At 38.5% G+C, this 24,927-nt stretch overlaps 1 protein-coding gene across 3 annotated transcripts in view; it reads right to left on the minus strand.

The window, feature by feature from the left end:
- Positions 1-2,460: 2,460 nt before the first annotated feature.
- The window catches only part of tll1 (tolloid-like 1), a 74,431-nt gene continuing 51,964 nt past the window's right edge, over positions 2,461-24,927 (minus strand). For all 3 annotated transcript variants that reach the window (XM_036582941.1, XM_036582942.1, XM_036582943.1), the window contains 5 exons: positions 21,452-21,577; positions 11,595-11,722; positions 5,875-6,088; positions 3,748-3,998; positions 2,461-2,964 (listed from right to left, as the gene is read on the minus strand). In XM_036582941.1, the coding sequence (XP_036438834.1) occupies positions 2,830-2,964; positions 3,748-3,998; positions 5,875-6,088; positions 11,595-11,722; positions 21,452-21,577 (854 nt within the window). In that variant the 3' untranslated portion in view covers positions 2,461-2,829. The remainder of the gene's footprint in view (positions 2,965-3,747; positions 3,999-5,874; positions 6,089-11,594; positions 11,723-21,451; positions 21,578-24,927) is intronic.

Raw genomic sequence — 24,927 nt, forward strand, 5'->3', positions numbered from 1 at the left:
CAAATGAGGTGGTCTTAGTCTGGATCAAACTGAACCGTAGTTCAGTTTGTTTGCAGTGTGAAAACACCTTTTTGGATGGTTCCTCACTCATTAAACAACAAAAGAAGAAAAAGAATGGGGAGAAGTAAACATGAGCCATGGTAGCAGGTGGAGAGGAGGAGACAAACTATTTAATTGTAATTTGGTCCAATGAAGAAGTCAAAAGTCAGTTTGAAAAAAAATGCATAAAAATAGCTAAACTTATACTGTATTTTCTGATGAAAGGATGAAAGAAGTAAGGCCACCCGCCGAGAATGACAACACACTGATGTCAGACACATGCTCGTCTGCAATGTTAAGTACAGGGAGATGCAGCCCACGTAGGTGATGACGACAGGACGTAGGTGTGTCATGCAAAGTTGTTTAGCGCACTCAATAAATTGCAATGTGAAACCAAACTAACCAGATCAAATATATACAATACACTAACAAACATGAACCTTGGGCTGGACTTTCAGGACTTTCTTAGTGCCCTAAGAGAAGAAATATCAAAATTAAGACAAAACCCACCTTTGACCTGACATGAGTTTATTCACCAATAGAATGAGAACTGTTTTTTCAGGCAGATACAGACAGTGGAGAAAATCATATTTTATATTTCATAAATGTGATAAGGGATAGACAGGAGCTTGGCACATAAAGAGATACCCACACCAGAAACAGTCAAAAAGAGTCACAGAGCCATGGGTGTGCTGGGTACTGACACACTCACACACATATACACGCCTGCACACATGCACACAACCACTCATCACGCTCGCACTGTGTCTTGTTGAAAACTCTAAATTGTTAAGATTTCAAATATGAAATCGCATATCGCTGTCGAAGTGTGTGTGTGTGTGTGTGTGTGTGTGTGTGTGTGTAGAAGTGTGTGTGTGTGTGTTTGTGCGAGGATGTGTGTAAACTTGTAGGGAAAGAGGAGCAGTTTCAGGTCAGTCTGTCATTTTTTTAAAGATGAATGTTCAAGTTCATGAAATTCAATATCAAATAAAATACATTAATAATTAAAAAAAAAAGAACCAAAAACAATGACAACAACAAAGATTATTATCTACATAAACATCCTCATGTGCAAGAATATACATTTTGGTTCTAAGGCAATAGTTGTTCTTCCACGACAGTGGTGCATGTCAATGTTGGGAGTGGGTCGTGTTCCAATATTCAAGCAACGTTCCCCTCAGCGCTGCCTCTCCATCACACAATGAGCAGCTGGAGCGTTGCCTCATGGGATTTGTAGTTTGAAACATTGAGTAGCACCTTTAGGAATTCCCTTCTGTAGCGATTGCCTTGCCATCTCCTTGCCTTCCAAGGGAAAAAAGACCCAGTTGAGGGTCATCATTGACTGTCCTAGTAAAAGTTGCTGAGTTCCCTGTGAGTGAGTGGGTTTAAGCTCAGTTTGCATTTGTGAGTTCAGCTCAAATTGTCCAAGTCCATTGGTTGGAGAGCGTCATTCGGAAAGCACACAGTCGGATACAGTCTTTTTTCCGCTTCCTTTGTGTTAAGTGCATGTTAAGCGCACAGAATCATAGGGGCTGTATTATGTCGTTACAGCTGTAACAAGCACTTTATGCAAGGCTTTGCTTCCTGTTTACAGCTTTTCGTCTTCCTCTTCTTGAGTGTTCGCTACGACCTCAAGTGAGAAAAACACGGCCTAGTCAAACACGCATACACCCGCGCACACGCACACATGCAACTTTCAAACAAAACAATGTTCTGAACATGATTCAGTGATTACAGTTCACTTGTGGTTCTCATTAAGTAGTCAGATATGTTAGTGGATATAATTTCAGTACAAACAAACATTTCTGAAAAAATCTAACTGCAGACTCAATGTTCTCTTTGAAAGTGAATGGACGTTTAAGATTTGATTAATAGATCTCAAAAGCCTGATGGAAAATCAGATTTCACCAGAGGAAAGAATAAAAGATTCTGATGAAGTTTTCATAGCATTTAGGGCTTCAAAGAAAGCAGTATCCTTGCATTTCATCGTTACAGGGTGGAATACATACACGCACACATGTAAACAGTCACAGACATTGCATTAACATTAAAGCATTCCTCATGTTTTCATCCTTTTTAGAGGAAAAACCCACAGACACACAAACGCCTAAAGGAACATGTGCGCATGCAGCACACGCAGTCAACACACGCACACACATTATAGCTGAGGTATAGTGTGACAACAGCAGCTCAATTTCTTGGAACCAGACTTCCCATGTTGTCTTGAACTTGTAAAGTTTCAATACAAAACACATACATACACGTATACATACGCACGCGTACACTCATACTCTTTCACAGGCTTGTAAATGTCCCGCTCTGTCTTTCTTCATGCTGGAGTGCAGCATCTACGTATAAGCTTCTCTCCTGAACAGGAGGGAGTCAGCATAGTCAGTTTTAGAGGATATTTAAGTGACTGCGTGGAGGTGGATATTATAGTATATATGGATGAGTTTGCAGCACTGGCCCAATCAGAGAGCAGCATGACCACCTCGGTCCAATCAAGCGTCTCTGTGGCAAAATGGGTGGAGTTGCCCCGAGTTTCAGGGAATCTGTTTGGAGCTTTGAGTCTGATGGACAGCAGTCTCAGAAGTGGCTGGACGTGTAATAATGCAAGGAGGTAAAAATCCAGTGCAGGAAAACGTGGCAAAGTCTTTGACTGACGTTACTCTTGACGTTATTCATTGATGTGTGGGAATTTGACTTCTCCTTTGGTGACATTTTTTTCCTGTCCTTCTGTCAGCGTTCCCCTTCTTTCAGGGGGATTGCATGCGAGTGCGTGTGACAGCATTACTTGTGCATATGTAACGCCTCCTGAAACTTGGTGCTGGTGTAGCGGATGTGGAAGCCTTTCTTGCTGATGGTGTCGTCACTGTGGAAACGAATCAATACAGCGTCGCCAGCTGAATATAGCTCCTCACGAGGCTGGAGCAAGAGAGAGAGAAAAGGTTTTACCATGCACAACAGCAGCAAAGACACATAAATGCAAAAGATAGTAAGTCTCAGGTTATTATTGTCATTTTGTTGCAATTCTTTAAAAATGCAACCACACAGTTACATAATGATTTACTTCATATTCGGTCTGTGTTTTGTACCGACAGGTACAGGCAAGTTTTCATTGGATGTGAAGTCAAGAAATTTTTCTTTACACAAAACAAGATACAACAATAACTTTTCTTCAAATGCTAATAAAATACCTTCTCTTCTAAATAAACATGTGCTTGTTAGGAGCAGAAGTGTAGAGATGTACTTTGAACACTCTGAAAACAGGACAAGCAACTACAGCAATACTGATTGAAAGTTTAACAGACGCACTTTTAACAGAATTTCTCTTTTGGTTTCATTGAGCTACAAGCAAGAACTAATTTATATATAGAAAGAAAATAGAAAATAATAAATGCTTTTGAGTACAAACTATGAGGACAATAACTTTTATTCAATGTAACAAAGAACAGATTTTCAGTGACACTACTGGTTGTTTACTGGATCACTATCATTGGTCTAAATCATTTTGTGAGAAGCACACAGTTACTTAATGTTCTTTAAGTAATGATAAAAAACACAATATGCTCAGGAAAACATGCTGTGGCATCATTTTTTATAATAACGATAACAAATAACATTGTACTGACTACTGTCAATAATGTACTCTGGCACACACACACATTCGCATGCATACTCTCACACCCACAATGCTTCAGCTCTTACCCCCGAGCCGCAGAAGCGTCCAAGTCTGTGGGCTGAAGTGTCATGGCCATCATAGAGCTCGATGTAGTCGTAGCCACAGTCGGCCTCTTCCTCTACTTCAAAGGTGGTGAAGGTCAGCTCGATGCTGTAACCAGCCTCCGCCGTGATCAGCCACTCGCAGTCCGTGTGTCCTGGGTAGTTATTGTCCCCAAACTGGGCATGAGAGTACAGGTTCTTTTGCCTGGCCTCTGCTTTCAGCCTCCCTCCACACTCTACACAGACAGAGTTTTATATTAGAACTTGTTTAAATATTTAAGCAGTTGCAGATAAACAGGTCAACTACTAATTGTCTTTCGTTATTAATGTACATTGCTGTGAAAAAGTATTTGCCCCTCACCTGATTTCTTCTATTTTTGCTAATTTTTTCACATTTAAATGTTTTAGATCATCCAAATAATTTTAATACAAGATAAAGTCAACACAAGTAAACACAAATAGCAGCTTTTAAATGATCATTCCATTTATTGAAGATAAAGATTTTTTCAAAACTTATATTACCCATGTGAAAGAGTAATTGCCCCCTAAACCTAACTTGTTGTGCCACTCTTGGCAGTAACAACTGCACATTGCAACATTTGCAATAACTTGTGATGAGTCTTTTATCGCTATGAAGGACTTTGGCTCCAAACCCTTAATTTTGTTTCTTTTGAGCCATTCAGAGGGGGACTTTCTTGTGTGCTTTAAATCATTGTCCTGCTGCATAACCCAACTGCACTTGAGCTGAAAGTCACAAACTGTCATCCAGGTTTTGCTGAAGCAAAGCAGCCGCAGACCATCACACTACCACCGCCATGTTTGACTGTTGATATGATGTTCTTCTGGTGGAATACGGTGTTAACTGTATGCCAGATGTAACAGGACCCATGCTTTCCAAAAAGCTGAACCTTTGACTCATCAGCCCACAGAATATTATTCCGAACGTTATGGGGGTCATCTAGATGCTTTTTTGGCAAATGCAACACAAGCTTTTGTGTTATTTTTGGTCAGCAGTGGTTTGCACCTTGCAGCTCTCCCATTTTTGCCCAGTGTCTTTCTTGTTGTAGAATCGTGTACAATGACCTTAACTGAGGCAAGTGAGGCCTGCAGTTCTTTAGATGTTCATCTGGGTTCTATTGTGACCTCCTGGATGAGTTGTCGATGCACTCGCGGTGAAATTTTGTTAGGTCAGCCACTCCTGGGAAGGTTCAGCACTGTTCCAAGTTGTTTCTATTTGTGGATAATAACTCTCGCTGTGGTTCGCTGGAGCCCCAGAGCCTTAGCAGTCTCTTTAGAAAGTGGCATCATATGCTGCTTTTTGAGACCTTCTAGCATGCCTCACATTGCCAGACAGGTTCTTTTTAAGTGATGTTTAGATTCAGCAGGTTTGGCAGTAATCATGCCTGGGTGTGGCAGTGAAATTGAACTCAACAGTCAATTGAATTTGGTTAACTGGTTGATTTAGTAGCTAAGGCGGCAATGTTTTCACATAGGGACAGATAGGGCTAAATAGCATTTTTCCCTCAATGAATGAAATCATCTTTTAAAAACAGCATTTTGTGTTTACTTTATTTGTCTAATATTAAAAGTAGTTTCATGATGTGAAACGTTCAAGTGTGACAAAAATGCAAAAAATAGAGAAAATTGGGAAGGGGCAAATACTTTTTCACAGCACTGTATGTAGTGACCATTATTTCCTTTAATCTGTAGGTGATTAAGACCACTCTTGGATGCTTTGCCCAGTTCTTTTACATTCATTATGTTTACTGAACCATTTTTTGTTTATTCATATCTCGTGGTTCAAAAGTAGCTTTACAACTAGTACACAGCTTCACTGTCATGCACTATTTAGCCACTAGAAGGCACTGTTACACAAGTCTGTTTTAGGCACTTTAAGGGCCAGTTAGGAACTACGGAGGACTAGGTAGTTTTTGGTCCTGGGAAAAGCTTTCAAATTACAATACACTTTACAATATTTACAGTAAACTTAGAGGTAACCATTTGCTCTGAGACTTTCAATTCACTTAGAAATATAAGTTTTCCTAAATGTATACCAAAACCCACAGACAGACTGACATACATATGCATACACACACACACCCATAGACTGACCTGTGGAGTGTGTAGCCTGGAAGCCCTTGCGCTGCACTGAGGCATCAGAGATAAAGCGAAGGTACATCTTGTTGCCAGTGGAGACGAGGGGTTCCGGGATCTTGCTGCCACAAAGGCGGCTCAGAATGGCCGCTTTATCTGAGTCACCGTCAAAGGCCTCCAGGTGATCATACGCACACTCCTGATGCTGCTCGATCTCGAATTCACTAAATGTCTGCAGAGAAAAAGAGGAATGGAAGCAGAAAGAAAGTCAGTGAACCAACTGAATTTTGCAACTGTTAAGGCTATCAGAATGGGTGCTAAACTGGGTGTCCAAATGCTGTTTTTAGAGTTTTTTCTCAATTCCTTCAGGGAGAGATGCATTTTGTCCTGTGAAAGTACAGATAACGGGCTAACTTGCAAGCACCAATGTGTTGATGTGGGCTGTTTCTTTCTGTCATGAAACTACTGCGTGAGTTTGTAAAAAACAGAAAACAGTTTTTTACACTGCCTAATGAGCTGCTTGCTCTATTGTTTTGTATATTTATCAGTTTTAATCTATCATCTTTGTTGGTGATGTAGCCTATATAGTAATGATGGAGACACGTTTTGGAAGGTTGTTTATGGACTAATAACTAATATTATAATGTTAAATAATGATTATTGAGAGTGTTTATGGCGTAATATCTCCTATTATAGTGTATAGGAATGATTATTGAAGTTGTTGCAGGATTTATCTCTCTTATTATAGTGTGTTGGATTCTTAAGGTTGTTAATGGACAAATATCTGCTATTGGTCTAATATCTCCTATTATAGTGTATAGAAGTGGTTATTTTTAGTGTATAGGAGTGTTTACTGAGATTGTGGACTACAAGTCCTTATAGTGTAAAGGAGTGTATAGGAGGGTTTACTGAGGATGTTTCTGGACTACTATCTCCTATTATAGTGTACATGAGTGTTTTTGAGTTGTTTATGGACTAAAATCTCCTGTTATAGTTAGTATTAGACTGTTTATTACAGTTGTTTACAGACTACTGTTATCTTCTATTAGAGTGTTTTGGGACGTTTGTTGTGTGATGTATCTCATTAGCAGAGGTTGTGCTGAATCTACTGTTGCCTGGAACAAGAACTGAGAGAAAACATGGATGAAATACACTGAAGGATGATAATGAAGACACACCTTCTGAACTGTTTACTTTTCTTCAACTCTTCAAGCAGTCCATCATTACCATGTTTCTGTTTGTCTCTCAGTTTAGTTCTGCTTGTGTGGCATAAAATGATGTTCCTCCATAGTCACTTGCTTTGAGCGCTTTATTTCTGTTCATGAATATTGAACGTACAAAGACGTTTTCCTAAATGTCTTATTCACATGCCTCAATAAATGTTTTCAGCTTGTCTGTTTAGCTACAAATTAAACACAAATGCAAAGCAGCTGCAAGGGGCCATGTGTTCCCCCTTAGAGACAATGTTGTAATTGGCCAAAAACTTCTAAGGCTTGAAAATGGTCATTATTCATCATTATCAAAGCAGATGTTGGGTGAATATTGGTTGTGGATCAACTGTAACATACACAGGAAACTCGGGTGCCTTTATAAGCTCAAGGAGTCTGTAAATCTGAATCCATTTTTAAACGTTTTAACCCATTTAACTACAAGGAATTGTGGGCAGTTCCAGGGTTCCATACCTCACTCTCGTAACTACATATCGCTGTTGTCAGAAGAAAACCTCGTATCTCCAAAATGGTAACTTTTCAGGAGAAAGAAAAAAACGTACTTTACTTTTAATGTAAGTCAATGGAACCAGACTTTTTCCAAGTCATTTTGGTCCAATCATCATGAAATTTACACACAGTGTAAAGGACAACAGGCATTTTCAAATTATGTCAAAAACTGAAAAACAACAAAAATGGAGATACAAGGTTTTCTTCTGTGATATGCTTCCTGAGTAATTCATGATCGTTTCTGAATAATAAGATTAATAACAGAATCATAAGCCAGGAGAGTAATAGGTTAAAGAAAGGCTACAAGGCTAATGTAGCTAATAAGTAATGGTCACTTACACCTCACTGATCAGCATAGTGCAAACTGCATGTCTAAATCATCACACACTGGCCTCAAACTGCATTGAGCTGTTAAATAGTCTCAAGTAGACTTGCTGATGTGGTTTCTGACACTGTATGGCAGACCGTTATCTATAAAAACGGACAAAACAAAACATCACATCGCTAAAAACAGTGGTATCAGCGACCTAGAAGTCTGAATCTTGTCTGCACTTTCCATTTTTTAAAGATGGTTTTCATGTGGCTCTCTGGCCTCATCTCTTAGCTTTCTCTGCCGTGTGTGCCTCTCTCACACTACTGAGCCATTAAAAGTCACTTAACACCCACACCCAGGCCTCTCAGCAGCTGTCCTGTCAGTGCGAGGTCAGCCATGCCCCTACTGTGATCCCCTGTCCCACAGGAAGTGACTAGAGCTCCTGTTCCCTTTTGATCAGGGGCAGATGGACCCAGGAGCTGTCCGCTAACATGCCATCTCTGACCCCTCTGGCCAGGAGGGACTTCCTGCATTGAACTCAGTATGACACAGTATAGAGTAAAATCATAAAATATGTCAGGGGGATTTTCTGGAAGCAGCTGTTTGTGGGAGTGGGTGATTTATGAGGTTAATACGTTCACTGCAGTGTTTATTTATTCATTTGAGTAGCAAGAGACAGGGGTGTTTTAGCTATGATCAGATGTGTTTGTATATGTAAATATACATAATAGGGGTGCAGGAAAAAAATCGATTCTTAGATGCATTGCGATGCGGACATGAACGATTCTGAATCGATTCACAAATGTCAAAAATCGATTTTCTAAATATTTAATTTGTAACGTAATGTTGACGGAACGCAAAAGGCGAAACTTGGAAGTGCGGAAGTGCAGCGCCCGGACAGTCTGTGGCGGCACATAACAAAAACACTACTGGATGAGTGAGAAATCCGACCGGCTCCCTCTGCATTAAAGCCAGGTTAGGTCAGGAGTCACAACTCAAATGTTAAGAAGAGCCATTTTGACCTTTCAACAAAAATCAAACCACCTTGGGAGCCACAACATTTAATGTCCAGTATGTCTCAGTGTGTGATAATGTCCTAGTATAGACTAAACAATATAAACGAAAACGCAGATTTACTTTGCTGTGCTTTAAGCTTCGCCTACAGCCGCTTTCCTCCCATCTCCGCCAGAAAACTTTCCTTTAGAAGTAGATCAGTTAAATGTCTCTCAACGTTCGACTGTTTTACGACGCTGAAGTCACTTCTTATTCTCTAGCTTCTTGTTCGAATATACCCGTTCCATCTTAAATTCTAACTGAGGCGCCGAATGTAAATACGGCACCATTTAAGGTGGAACGGGAGAATTCGAAAGAGAAGCGACTTCAGCTTCGCCGCTTTTTAGTGTGTGACAGTCTCTTGTTGCAGATTTAACTGCGCTGCTTATAAATGTGAATAACGCATCGTTGCTATGAGACCTGCAGTCTGCACGCTGCTTCTCAGTCGTTGCGAAACAGGGCTTTCGCGCTATGTTTCACACGACCCGTCTCGAAGACATTTTACTGCCACAGCGACCCCCCCGTCTCCAAAACGAGACCAAAACCAAAGTGATAAAATCACTAAAGAAAACAGGTAGAACAGCTGTAACATGTGCTGCGTGGTCATCCATCACCACTGGATCTTATTTCACCGTAACTGCGCATTTTATCACAGATGAGTAGCAGCAGCTTCTTGTGCTCCAAACAAGAGCAGTGAATGAGAGTCTTCTAGTTCACTTGCTACATCACTTCCATTTGTTTTATTAAAAAAGATATTGGAAGTAAATTCATTATTGATCATTACAAATACTTTGCTTTAAAAGTACCAAGTCACTTTAAATAACAACACTGAGTTACTTAGTCACTTTAAAATGTATGTTGTCTCTATATTCTGTGTATATTTTGTGTATATTTAATATATTTCAGTTGGTTTTTCTTGTATTTTTATTTTTACTTATTTACTTTCTGTAGAGTGATTAGCTGAGCCTCACCACAAGCATTTCAATGCATAAATGTCCTGACATGTTGTGCAAATGACAAATAAACTTGAAACTTGAACTTGAAACTTGAGCTCACACAGTGAGAAAATATAAATGCTATATAGAAAAAAAGATGCATCGAGATACATCGATAATCGTTTTATAATCGCATCGCAGCCCTCTGAACCGTAATTGAATCGTGAGGTGGCTAGAGATTCCCACCCCTAATACATAACATATACAGAAGTCACATAAATAAAAAGTCATAACTGAGTGGGCAAATTTGTCAGAAAAATTGACATATTAGCGACAAAAAGAAGGAAAACACATTTTTAACTTATATAACAAATTAACACATAACAAATTAACATAACAGTATATTACTCTAAGTCATTTTGGACTGTTTCTGTTGGTCCATCCGTCATGAAATTTTAACACAATGTAAACTGCACTGTAAATACTCAACTTATGTTAAAAATTGAGATACGGGGTGTTCAAAACTGAAACTATTCATTCTATAACTATATTTTCAGAGCTCATGAAGAGATGGTAAAACTCTTGCATGAGTGCAAACAGTTTCAGGAATTTGTCCAACCAAAGAAAGTCAGAAAAGTGCAGAGAGAAGACAGCAATTGATTCTATTTTTGGTCTACTTGGACGTCTTTTGTCCGTTTCACATTCATACTTCAAATGAACCGCACCTGAGTGGTCCTCTTTAGTAAGTCTTGGCCTACTTGTTTGGTGCACACTAGAGTTCGAATAGCAGCATTCTCACCAGAGCAATCGCACCAGTGTTTGTTTTTTTTTTAAATAAAGACCTGTCAATTTCCCTTAACGTGAAAAAAAATCCATAGTATTACATTGCCTTTTATGGGTTAAATATGAAAAAGATGAAAAAGTTAAGTCAGAGTGTGCATGTGTATGTGAGACAGGAGATTATACGTGTGTATACGTGAGAGAAAACCAGAACGAGTGTGCGCGCTGTCCTGTCGAGAGCATTTGCCTGCAAACGTGAGCACGCTCTGATAGGATTATGAGTGTGTGATGGCGTTGCTGATCTCGTGTGCGCAACACGCTTCCCTGTCTCTCTGTCCTTAACTCTCCAGGATAGTGAGGAACCTCAACTTTAATCCAGTTCTGTCTGCATTTAGCAGCATACCAGCATACTGCTATTCAATAAAAACGTGACAAACACGTCTAGCACAGGAGCTCTACCATGACAAAGTAGTTGTAAATCTATAACAGTGTAAAGACGTACACTGCATAGCTAAAAACACAGTAGTGACTGTCATCTCAAAGCCTTTATACATTTTAATAAATAAAAGTATACCAGACAGTGTTAGAGTATACGACTATACCATATATGTGTTTAAGATTACTTAACAACTTAAACTTGAATTGGTAGGGTATAAACTTTTTTTGCGAGCTAAAGCCTCATAGCTCCAGTGCAAGGCTAAAAAAAGAACCATAACAAATCAAGTTTTGCTGACTGACTACATTTGGGGTAAGCAGACATCCATAGTGTTCTACTGTTTGACACTGTCTGATGTATTGAGATTTTGATATATTGATTGACATAAGCATTCAAACATGTTATAAGCAGGTTATGCATGTGTGAATAATAGTTTTAATAGAGGCCTCCACATAAATGTGTGACTGTGTATTGTAGAGGCTTTTATTACTGTATTCACTCACAATTTTGACCCGGTGACCCGGCGTAGCGGTGATGTCCCACGTGCATTCCTTCCTGCTGGGGTATTTATCGGGCCAGTTGGGGCTGCTGATGGTGCCGCTGGGGCTGTGGATTGTGTGCTCACACTCAGCTTCAGGCCATGAACCAAACAGAAGGGCAGAGAGAAGGGAAGAAGGGATGATCGACAAATAGAGAAAGAAGGGAGCAAGAGGAGGAGAAGGGAAAGAGAAAGACAAAGACATGGGGGACATAAAGTAATGAAATTAAAAATTCAACTGTAAATGAGTTAAAAGCTAACATAAGTTCAATACAATAAGAGTTAGAATGAGCTTTAGTATGAGTAGAAATTTCATCTGATCTAAACGAACACTGAAAGGCTAGTGAAACTGCACAAGGCTCACAGTGACTGGTTTCACACTGCTCGTGTTAACTGAACCTTTAAAAATCTAAATTTATTGTGATTTTACTATGCATTTGATTTACATTGCATAAATAATTTAAATATAATTATTGGAGATTAATCATTGGTTGATGGATAACTCTAGAAGGCTGAAAATGCTGAATCACATATTCAATTCTGTAACAAATCTGTCCTGAAATAGCACACGCTCATATTGTGTGATGTGATGTTGTCAGCTGTTTAGTTCTTTCTGTGGGGGAGCAGAGTGATCGAGTAGAGTACAATAGCCTGCTTATAGATGTTTTAGGGCTTCAATTACAAGTACCTAATTTCAAAGCTTTTTAAAGCTTTTTTAAGTAGTTTTTAAAGAAAAAAAATCTGACTCGTATTAGTATTGGTTTGACACTGAAGGTTTTCATGTCACTTGTTTCAATAAGCTATGAGTAGGAAATAACAGCATGCATTAGGACTGCTAAGGGTTAACTGAACTTCTGTCATCCTGCATGGTAATAAGGGAAATGTAATCTAAACCTCAGAAAACTCTGTGAATGTTGTCATGCACTGACATGGCGAGCCCTGGCCTGTCATAACCAGCCTCAGACTGTATCAAACCTTAAAGGGGAGTTCCACTGATTTTTGAAAATTTTGTAATTAAATCAATAAGATGTAAACAAAGTCATTCAGAGTTGTTTGATGTGATGTTGCTCCATTCTGGAGAAACCTACTGAGAAATGTTCACAGTGGTGGTGATGGAGGAACCAGACATCTGAAGAGTTTCATGCCACTAAAAGCTACATCGCAGAAAGTTATTACACAACAAATGAATATGCTGCCTGATGATGATGTGTCATACATTGTTTTGTGAACTTTAAGAAGATTTTGGCCTATAATGTAAGGCAAAGTTATACCCGAAGAGATTTATTTTTTCATATTTAATCATTACATATATAAACTGGAAGACGTATAGGTTCAGTGATTTAGATAGTAAATAAAATGGTTATATTTGTGTTGTGGAAATCTTGACCACCGGTTCCCCTCACCACCACTGTGAAGAAATCAGAGTCAGTAAGTTTCTCTACCATGCATTTCACATCAAACCACTCTGAATGACTTTGTTTGCATCTCAACCACTGAATTATGCAGATATTTTAAAGATCAGTGGAATTAAACCCTGTGTCTTCACTGACTAGAGCTGAAATTTGCTCTTCTACTGGAGTGATCATGGTAAGAATGTACTCGGAAACTTTGGCTCAGAACCAGACTCTGTTCCAGTCTCAGGCTGCTTAGCCTTTCCTCAGGTTCCCTGAGCCAATACGGTCACCTGAGATGCACCTTTAAGAGACCAGCGTACTTCCCTTCAGAGCTTCCCTTTAAAAACACTTTAACCCTTAGAAGCCGTAATAATTGTCAGGACAGTATAATTCTATTAATACCACGTTTGTATTTTCAAATAGAAGAAAAACATGACTTAGATTTTTGCCATGTTTTTGCTATTTGTTGATATTAAAAGACTCAAACCTGTTTGCAACAAACTGTAAACGTATTTCAACCCCTTAAATGGCCAGGACCCACCGGCAGGCCCAAAGTTTTTTACACACTTCTATAACCTGAGAATAGCTCAGCAGTTTGCACTGAAGTCCCTGTAGTTACTGTAGTATGTAATAAGCATTGGATTTTAAGGGGTTAAGACAGATTCTGTTCATTCTCAACTCCAAGAGAAAAGAGTTTCTCCCTCAGGGAAAAACTGAGTCAAGCTGATGAGAAGCTCTCGGCCATATGTCTTAAAACAAAAATAGGCTGAGATCTCCACATTAAAAGAAGGCCACCCCACCCTCTAGTTTAAAAAGATATTAGTCACTAGTCAAGTCATACCTTTATGTGTGTGTGTGTGTCTGTTTGATTCATTACACTCAAGGCTACCCTGACAAGGAACCTGCTGTGACGCAAAGGAACTGGGCCAGACAAACATTTTCACTAAAACCCTGCAGACAGAAAAGAGAGAGCGTGTGTGTGTATTTATGTAAAATTTGGGCGATACAGTCTTTCACTGTTAACCTTGTCTTACCTAACATCTCATCAACAATATGTTTGGAGTAGGGATGCATGGAAACTTTGGCCACCAAATTATTGGCAAATGAATGAATAAATAAGTCTACAACTAAGTGTCAAAGCCAAATACTGAAAAAATTATTGTTCAGGATTGGGCTTTGACACTAATGAAAATGAGAAATAGTGACTAAAAACGCTGTGCGTTTGCTTTTCTGCGTCAGATAGTGCAGATGTATTTAAACAGTTTGAGCGGCAGCAGATAAACACTACAAATGTCGGCCGGGTGGAACTATTTAACAGTTTCTAGCAAGGACATTAAGCAAGATATTTGTCATCAGTGTTCATAGAAGTATCGAAAGCATGCACACTACGGACTTGAAAAAACATGACATCTGGTAACATGACATCTGGCGCAATACACAGAATACAGCAAAACAAGCAGCAACAGAAACGTCCCAGCGAGCATGCTGACAAAATCTGTTTACAATTATTTTCGAAATGATGAAAAATTCACAAGCGACATTATAACCAAAAATAAATAATGGAATCCATTGCCTTGGATGACCAACCATTCTCTGATCGTGAGGACACTGGATTACATACAGTGCAGTCATTTCAGAAACTTTGTTAACTGTATTAAATAATTTTCAGCCCAGTTTTGTCCTGTTGGTTTTTTTTTCTTCATTGCATTGAAAATTCTTAACAGTTTTCAGTCAAGAATTTGAATCCTGCTTTATTTTGCATTGTGATAGTTTGAGCACACGTTCAGAACGCAATTCAGATTACTACAGAAATGCTTTTTATTGATTCGTTTCATCAGAGTAACAATAAAAGCTAAAATAAAAGTAAAAATAAAATTTTCTGAATGGATCACAGATGACACACTTATTTCAGCTGGGTTAAAGGAAAACAGTGAAGTCAGGAAGAGTCATTTTTTGTCTCTGTATTATAGAGCTAAATGCTGTATCAACAGCTCCAATACTAATCTCTGTTTCTGCATTATAACGTTCTGCACCACACACACCCAGCGCACACACACACATAGAGAAAGACAAATGCGTAAATCTGGTTAAGCCTATTCTTCTCTCCCAAATTTAGGTCAGTGTCCATTAGAGCACAAAGGTATTTCCACCCTGAGGTCAGGACACTCAGGAAATCTATTACAGAGTCACTGCCTATGGCTCACACACTCTCACCACATTGAACGCTGAGGCTGGGGGCACCACTGCTTTGAGTGTGTGCCATGAAGGAAGTAATGCATTGAATTTACTCGATTCAAAGCTGTACATCGTTTTCACGAGGGCTGCAACAGATATTCAAGAATACATTTATAGCTCAATAAATTTGACGATTAAACTAACCCACACATCTGTGGAGAAACAAATGTTTGTTTATCAGTCTTAATGGTAGCTTGTAACAGCATGCAGTTGCCAGTCCTGCACACCAGACTCATTTGAGATTGTGATATGGCATGGTTTGCGAGACGTTTATTATTTGAGGCAACAGTACAGGTCTCAACTCCAGGTGCAGTCCAAATAAGTTTCCTACAGCTCTAGATCACTAGCTAGTCTGTTCACAGTTGCATTTAAGATGCAGGTGAGAAACACTGCTGAAAATTGACATGGCTGAGTTTAGTGTATGCGTTGGTATAAAGTAGTTTTGAGCTTAAAAACCTTGATCAGCCCACTAAAGTAAAATATGACTTGAGCATTTCTGATCCCTTTAGACCCGTTTTTCTTAATCCTGCTCCTGGAGACCCACAGCACTGCACGGTTTAGAGTGTTCCTGGCTCAGCTCACCTGATCCAGCTCTTGAAGAGCTCAATAATCAGTTGGTGAGCTGCATTTGTGTATTGAGTCAAGGAATACTTGAAACTATGCAGTACTGTGGGTCACCAGGAGTAGGATTAAGAAAGTCTGTTATAGAATATTTGAATATTCAAGATAATATTAAATAAATAAACAATAATATTGAATTTTTTTTTGCATTAAATGCAAAACATGATTACTACTACTATATTGACATTTAATCAAACATAATATTATATGACAGATATTATTTCTTGTGATAATTATTTGCAAAAATATTTAGACTGAACACGTGACTGCTCTGGCAAAATGCAAGCCCGACATAACCAACACAGTTAGCTGGTTATGTTTATATTTTCATTGCAAGTCAACATAAACCCTCTTTTTGATTGTATCCATCACTGATAAAAAGCTTCAAACAGATTTTTCCAGATAGTTTTGGTTGATTATACAGTCAGGAGAAGTTCAATACCTTCAGTATTGTGTTTTATATTTGCTTGCATTTAAACAAGTTGAACTTGTTGAAACAAGGGAGTTAAATCTTGTTGTGGGATGTGGAAGCTTTTGTGTTCAGTTGTGTGGGTTGCAAAAGGTTGGGAAGCCCTGCAACAGAATATTCAAAAAGTCAGCACATATAGATCAACTCAGTTACTGCTAAAAGTAAGTAAACTCAAAGACAAAATGCTGATTAATATTTATTCATGTGGAAATGATGTACAGATATAAATCAAATTAAGTGCATTACATACCCCTCAGAGTAAGAAGGGGTAGAATACACACAAGTCAAAAGTGCATCTACATGACGGTGAATATAGGGTGTGATCATGTGATCATGAATAAGCGATGCTCTGTGTATCAGCCCATAGGCATCTGTGTTGCTCCAGAAAGCCTCTCTCTCTCTCTGTTCTACATTTCACTTGGCTTTTCTTCTCTAAATAATCCACTTAAATCAGGCTTCCAACTAAAACCCTCATTAGAGAATATTTCTTATTTTAGACCAGGTCCGGTACGCACAATAGTGGGCTGTAGTTATAATATGCACATTTCCTTTGTTAATGGTAAATACAGTTTACTGAATAATGTGGTGTTTTGTGTTTAGCCGGGCCAAAATGATTAATGAGTGTTTAATTAGCATTACCGTACTAAAATGAGAGTTTGTCCAAGGGTGGTTTCTGACTTTGAAAGCGTACTGGTAATTTGTGAAAGAAACATTGTTTATTCACTCAAACTTTGTTCCAAAGTACACAGTGTGGACCTCAGGTGTTTGCCCTGTACCAGTCAAAAGTTTGAACAAATGTATGATTCTCAATGAATCTGAATTAATTTCCCTGATCTCCTTATTTATCTTTTTCCGGTAAAATATATTTTTTTTCTGGAAAATATGTTGTTTTTTTCCTAATAAAAAGTTATCGCCCAGTTATCGCTCAAATCTGTACATTATTATTCTTTTTTTAAAAACTTTGATTACTCAATTAACCATCAAAATATTCATTAGATTACATAATTACTCAATAATCAATAGTGACAGCCCTTATTCATAATACTTTTCCTGTTTTAAAATAATAATAAAGACGTCAAAATTATAAAGTAACACATATGATGTTGCTACACATAAATACAGGCCTTTTACAAAGCTATTTATGGCCTGTTTACACTCTGCATAAACATGCGTTTGCGGGGATCAGATCATGTTCACATTCTACCGCATGAAAAGCCAGGTGTAAACACATCTAGGAAACACTGCGAGCGGACTGCAATCGGATCACTCAAACCACGTTTGAAGGTGGTCAGAGATGGATCTCGGCCACATTTAACAAAAGTGTAAACGAATGCGTTTTTGATATCTGTATACAGTAACGTGAGCGGAAACGTGTCTGCTGAGTGCTGAGTTGCTAAACAAGGCAACAAAAGATGGAGGATACGCAAGGCTTAAGTTAAACCCAAACAAAGAGACTTCATGCACTCCAGGCCAAGCTTATCCACTCTTACAGTAAGAGGGAAAAGAGTAAACAAAAGTAAAACAAAAACGGTGCACATGTTGATGAGCTTTTCATGCAGGAAAGTAAAATCGGATCTCATGTGGTCAAACTGGGGACACACTTTAGTGAAAAGTGTACATGGAATCTGGCCAAAGTTTATACAGATACGATTCGGACAAGAAACATATGTTGATGCAAGGTGTAAACAGGCTCTTAGATCCACCTCACCTCAGAACACATCTGACTGGCTTAACAAAGACAGACAATGAACTAGTGAACTTTTAACAAGGCACACATGAGTAATTAGGATAACAGGTTAGGTTAACTGAAGGGCAGCATCTGTAATGCTTAATGACCCTTTCATGACATCTGACATAAAGCTGCATGAACTTTTATAAAGAATTAGTCCAACAAGTGTCAGTTGTCATAGAGGCTGCTTTGATCCATTTTGTTGTGATTTCAGCTAGGCCAACAATGCTTTGGATGAGCCTTTATAAATGTCTGCATTATGTCAGTTGTCATGAAAGGCTTATGTTGATGTCAGGTAATCCTGTGAATGCTGCCCTACATAAAGTGTTACAGTAAAGTGACAAGTGGTTTATCCCTCACAGGGATCAAACTGGCAGTCTCCTTGTTAAGGACCCAGAACGCTATGGGTTAAGCCACTGGCCAAGCACAAGAAGGTGGGCTCAAGTGCAGAGCAGCAGAGACTCAGAAAAGAACGTATATGCAAAGAAAATCAATAATAAGCCCTCAGGGAGAACAGAAGGCTTCAAACAAATAACTAGAAAATAAAATGAAAAGCTCAAGAATGTTATTAGTCAAAGGCAGACTCGAACCTCCGACTTGAAAGGCTGGAGCACGCCACTGAAGCGGATAACAATGACAATGAATTCAAGATGCCTCAAAATAAAAATAAAAAATTCCTTTCTTTATTTATTTTGGTTTGTTTGCCTCATTCCCCCTTTTCCTTTTGATGTCTGGGAGTAAGAAAACGCAAAAGCTTTTTTTTTTTTTAATACTTACGCTGAAGTACTTACTCGGTAAAGCCAAAGGATCACAAAACCCAAGACTCAAGAGAGGGGACCAATACCAGTACCAGCTTAGTGAGATGTGCATGTGGCAATGTGAACTCAAGACTGAGCTGAGAGCTGACTGTGAGCTCTCCTTAAATAAGGGGTTCAACAGTTGACACCGATCTGCCCTAATCAGGTTCTCTGTGACCCCCTCGTGGCTGGAGGTGGAGTGGCAGGAGGCAAGGATGTTATAGTTACTGGATAATGTAATTACTGTGTGGGTTGTGGTTTTCTTTTGTAATCACTAAATTTCATTGAAGTTCTAAATGAAAACGTTTTGTAGGGTGAGCATTTCAAAAATAGTTTTTAAACTTTATCTTGGTTTTAGAAACAAATTCACATATAGGCATCAACTTCACTATTTAAATTTGCCTTTGAAACAATTTTAACGATTATTGTTCCCCCAATACCACATCTGTGTTTGTAAGGATATTTTATGATTTGAATTTGACGAAACGCTATTGTTGTGTTTAGTCTTGCTTTGCAGAAAGAAAAAAACATCCTTTACATTTTTGCCATGTTTGTCATTTGTTGGCATTGAAACAGCCAGAAAAAAAGTCATAAGCGCAGACTCAAACCTCTCGATATAGAATGTAAATCAAAGATTAATGTAATTTATTATGTAATTAACTACAGCATTAATTATGCAATTTCTTAATTACATTTGAATAGTACAGTAAAACAAAGTAGTAACTATCAACTTTTAAGGGTTAAACCATTTAAGCAGAAGCCGTTAGATCAAGATATCCTTAAGAAATTGATAAATATACTATCAGTTGTGTGTGTGCAAACTTTTGAATGGTGTTTCAGTTTAGCAGACTAAAAAATTGCATTGTAGTCCATGTTGTTACTGAATAATAAGGCTTATTTCATGTAATAAGCATAAGATTTAAAATAGTTAACAGTAAATTTCATACAGTTATTATTCGGGTAACTTACTATCTCATGTTCAATTAAACTTTAAATTTTAAAACAGCACAGTTTGCTTAATCTTTTGTAATTATAAATGTTTTTGCAATGTATTTAGATGTGCAAAACCCACTCACACACACTCACACACACACACACACACACACACACACACACACACACACCAAGAAAAACAGAAGCAGTATAGGGTCTTTGAAGATTCATGAAAGCCCAGATGTTTAAAATCAAAGTGGGTTAACTGCCCTTGAAGAGACACTGAGGTTTTCATGTGTGTATGTCTATATATGTGTATGCAATGTGCATATGTATGGTTGTGTGTGTATGTGAGTGTGTGTGTGTGTGTGTGTGTGTGTGTGTGTGTGTGTGTGTGTGTGTGTATTCCAGGATGTAGCTGGTTTAACTTCTCGACCCTGACTCTCTGACTCTGGAGTTGAAAGCATAATATCTCTGTCCTCCTCTCCCAGGTCTGTCTGTTTTCTTTTATAAAGATACACACACACACGCTCCACATGGGAGAGAAGCTGCTTTAAATTTTCCAAACCACACTGCCACGTTAAAGACATGCATGGCAGCAAAGCTCTCACAGCATCATGAAAGGCAGCACTGCACCATCCTGCACACACATGACCTAAACACTTCAACATGCTGGAGAAAGGCCACAAAGCCTGCACTGCTGCTGCAGAATACCTTTTAATGACAACTGAAAAAACAGCATGGTGCCTAGTAGCCATGATTTGAAGCACATATTTTGTCTGTACCTTTGTGTTAGAAACCACATAATGTAGTCTTCTAATCTAATCAAGTCTTTTTGAGGTTACTGAACAACTCAACTTACGATATACATCAGCTTCCATTACTTGTTTGCTACACCGGCCTTAGAGTTCCAGTGCAAAGCTAAAAAAAGAATCTTTGACCCTGTCTAACCGAGCATCTGGCCAGCGATCCATTCTGAGAATTTAGTGATGGTCACTTAAACTCTTATAAATCTGCCACCAGAGGAATTCCAGCATGTACACGTCCACGCTTGTGAGAATGAATTGTTTCGGCATGTCGAGTTGGAGCTTTCTGTGTGCTGCTGAGTTTCTATCACTGTACAAAAGCTGGACGAGGCTTCCTTTTTTGTTTGTCAGTTTGATCTTATCAGCTCAGCAAGAGCTTATTATTGGTATGTTTCAACAGTGTAATTATAAAACATGACTGATGTTTGACTTCTATTCCTATTTATGGTTTCGTCTACAAATGGTAGTTTGTGACACAAACTAAATACAAATCGTGCAAATCATGAAAACAGAGAAGAGCAGATTAAACGGTAGAAATAGTTACAGTTCGTTTGCCTGAAAAGGTTAAACAAATTTGTCTTGCCTGATTACAATTGAATAATAAATCTTACAATTGAGGTAAGATTTAAATATTTAAATATGAGTTTTTGGCCAATCTCTCAGTTTTCTGGTCGTTCTATGACTTTGAAGGCCAATCACATCAAAGTCTTACAGCAACTTGAGGCCTTTGAGCCTTTTAATTGTGAAAAGCTGAGCTGATGTAAAGAAGGTGGTATAACAACTACGTCACCACATGGTAAGAGAAAACTGTAACAGTTAAACTGTTGTGTGTGTGTACCTTCTTTGCAGTCATGTTTGTTCTCATGCAGAACAAAGCCGTTGCGGCACTGACACACGTAGCTGCCGATGGTGTTGATGCACTCATGCTGGCATCCTCCGTTATCCTTAGAACACTCGTCCTTATCTGACACACAACAGAGAAAAAACACCACGGTCAGTCAGAGAGAGAGAGAGAAAGAGAGAGGGAGAGAGAGAAAGAGAGAGAGAGAGAGGGAGACACGTCTGAGATGACACAACCAAAAGTGGCATCTCTCAGTCAGATAGATTACTGTAAAAAACGTATTCAGTAACTGCTGTTTTAAGAATAAAGTAAACCCCAGTGTGAATATTAGTGCAGTTACTCCAAAGTCTTCTATGCTAAGCAGCTTTTTTACACTTCTTTTATTCAATTCTTGAACACAAGAATTTCATTTTGACAAAGCAAACGCAGAAAAGAAGTGTGTTTGTTATGTAAGTGATAAAAAGTCAATCCGTTTGACCTGTAACAAAATGGAAGTGAAGAAAATTGTGAGACAGTTCATCCCTCTTTGAAAGCAAGAGGACAGAACAAGAGTGCATTCCCTTATTCTAGAAGAAAGAGACATGAAAGAAAAAACAAAGTACACACCAAAAGTAATACCAGAAGGTTAATGGAAGAATGGATACATGTAATGTATGTGTAATGTATGTGGCTCTGTATACGTACTAAATGGGAATTCTGCTGAACTTTTGAAATTTCTGCTTAATTCAGTATAAAGATATAAACAGAGTCACTCAGTGTGGTTTGATATGAAATGGTTCCCTGTAGAGAATATTACCCATTCTTATTCGTTTACAGTGGAGGTTATAGTACGATAGTCACGATATAGATATAACACAACTATAGACACTTTATTTGATAACCAAAATAACCAGTGAACCCACACATGCCTCTGATTTTATATATGCAGTGTTGATGATGGAAGAATAGTGGTAAATGTGAAAAAATTTTTTTTAAAAAAGGCCAAAACCGTATCTCAAAACTATCGTTGAGCAACATCTTGGACATCAGGCAACATGTTTGTGTTAAAAAAGAGATGTAGCTTTTAGAGGCATTAAACTCTTTGGACATCTGGTTTCTATCACCACCACTGTGACCAGTTGTGACTCAGTAAGTTTCTGTAAAACGGAGCATTTCACATTCACACTCTGAATGACTTTGTTGACATCTTAACCATTAAATTATGCAGAACATTTTAAAAATGGATGGGAAGGTGCTGTCAATTCATTTCAGACATTCTCCAATACAGGTGATAGAAAAAGAGCAGCTAATCTGCCAAATAGAATCACACATTTAAACTAGATCTAGACTTGCTCTTCATTTGCTTTGCCCTGTTAATACTGTATTACCACCACAATCTGCAGTTATCAAATGACTTTTATCAGTAAACTGCTTTGATCAGGAGCTTGTAGCTTGTATTGTATTTCCCTTCAGACACAAGCCTTACTTTTTGGTCCTTGTATTTTACCATGACTAATTCAGCATTATCAAGCTATTCTGAATGCTCTGCTGGCTTCAAACTTCTGACCGCACACACACACTCACACACACACACACACACACACAGGGATTAGGAGTGTGTGGGAGGCCTGCGGGGACCTCCCCAAACCTGCTGGCACAGGGCCAACAGAGATCTAACGTGGGAGCCTCCTGACAATGACTGAGCTGCTTTTCACATTCACTCAGCTCATCCATTCAACGGGATTCTCTCTCTCTCCCACTCTCTCTCACTCTCTTTCTCTCCCTCTCTCTCCATCTTTCACATATTTTATGCCTTTGTCTCGGTAACCCCCTTCCGACTGTCTCTTTCTTTCTTTCACTCTCTAAACTGGTCCTCTGTACACCTTCATTCAGGTTTGTCTCCATCATTTTCCAGATCTTTGAATCCTTCCAGTGGCTTGTTGCAATGAAGATTTCCAATTTTTTTGTGCTGTGTGATTAAATATATCCATACATCCAAATAAATACTTCATTCAACAATCAAACTTAAACCTAAAGCTCAAAACTTATGTCACACTGGCCAAACCAAAGGCCTGTTTTCTGTTTTATACATCATTAGCCAATCTAAATCACACTACTTTTAATGTTATTTCCTTAAAAAGGAAAAAGCACATCTTAGGAGAGCCCATGATTGCCATTAGTGCTCTGGAGTCTGTTCATTCAGCAACTACATTAATAATGTTGGTTGTTTTTGAGTCATTATGAAAGATTGGCAAAATACGCTTGGTTTATGTAAATGATTCATAGTAAAGGTTCTAATGGAATTAAATATGTTTAAGAAAATTAAAAGAAAAAAACATAATCATCGACTCACACATACTGGCTGTTAGTGAGAAGAAAGCTGTGGGATGAAAGTCAAGATTCCAAAGACCACCCATTAGTCAGGAAAATAAATCCACTAGAAAAAACAATGTTTTGAGTGTTATGGGCCAACCTCAAACGAATCAATCTTTCGATTGAATCTGTCATTAGATCAACAAATGCCAAAAACACCACACATTTGTTGCCATAGAGATAGTGTCCCATTTCCAGCACTGACTATGGAAAGCCCAGAGTACACAAGGGCCAAACCGTGGCTCAGAACCAGTCAGGGAAGAGGCCATACCTGTGACCTGCCCTGAGGCGGCCTGTCGGCCAATCAAACGGACAAATGGAGGTGGAGCTACATCCTGGCAGGACAAAAAAATAAAAAGTCGCTCCATGCAGGAGGCGGGCTTATCTGTAAAAGAGAACGCCCCCCAATATCACACACTTTACATCAGTAAGCCTCAGAAGTCGCATAAGTCTGCAGAAAAACACAGCCATATTGTAATTTCATATGAATTACATCTCACTCAAAAGTGTAGATCCTAAACTTTCAATCAATACCACCTGTCAATACATAGAAAAATCTAATGTAAATGTGATTCATTATGTACTAATGTAATAAATTACTGGGCAAAGTCAGAGACCTGCCTTCATTTATTTAATTTCCAGTCAAAATGCCCATTATGTACACCTTTTTGAGGAGATATTTATTAGGAGATTAAATATAAGATAATCCACTTATATAAGGAAAATAAGTGAAAAAACAGGAGTCCAAAAAATTATTAAAAGATACATATAAAATGGAGCTCCTAACAACTGTGCAAGACCTGTTAGACCACAAAACTTTCAGATAGACAGTACTTAAAGCTCTTGCTTAAGATCTAAAACAATCCACAGGTGTTTCTGTCCATCCTTCCCCTAAAAGAAAACAATTCAATGCTATGAGCCTTAATATCACTGAATGGGTTTGGATTACTTGGTTTATGTTACCTCATAAACTTTGGTGGTATGAAAAAATATCTTTAATTTCTTTGAAAACTGAAAGTACGTCTCCCAAAAAAGAACGAAAGCAAATTAGGGCAAGCACTAAATAATGAAAAAATTATGTTTTGTTATGTTTTCTGTTTCCTCTGATACTGGAAAATGAA

Source organism: Colossoma macropomum, unplaced genomic scaffold (genome assembly GCF_904425465.1).
Source record: "Colossoma macropomum unplaced genomic scaffold, Colossoma_macropomum, whole genome shotgun sequence".
NCBI lineage: Eukaryota > Metazoa > Chordata > Actinopteri > Characiformes > Serrasalmidae > Colossoma > Colossoma macropomum.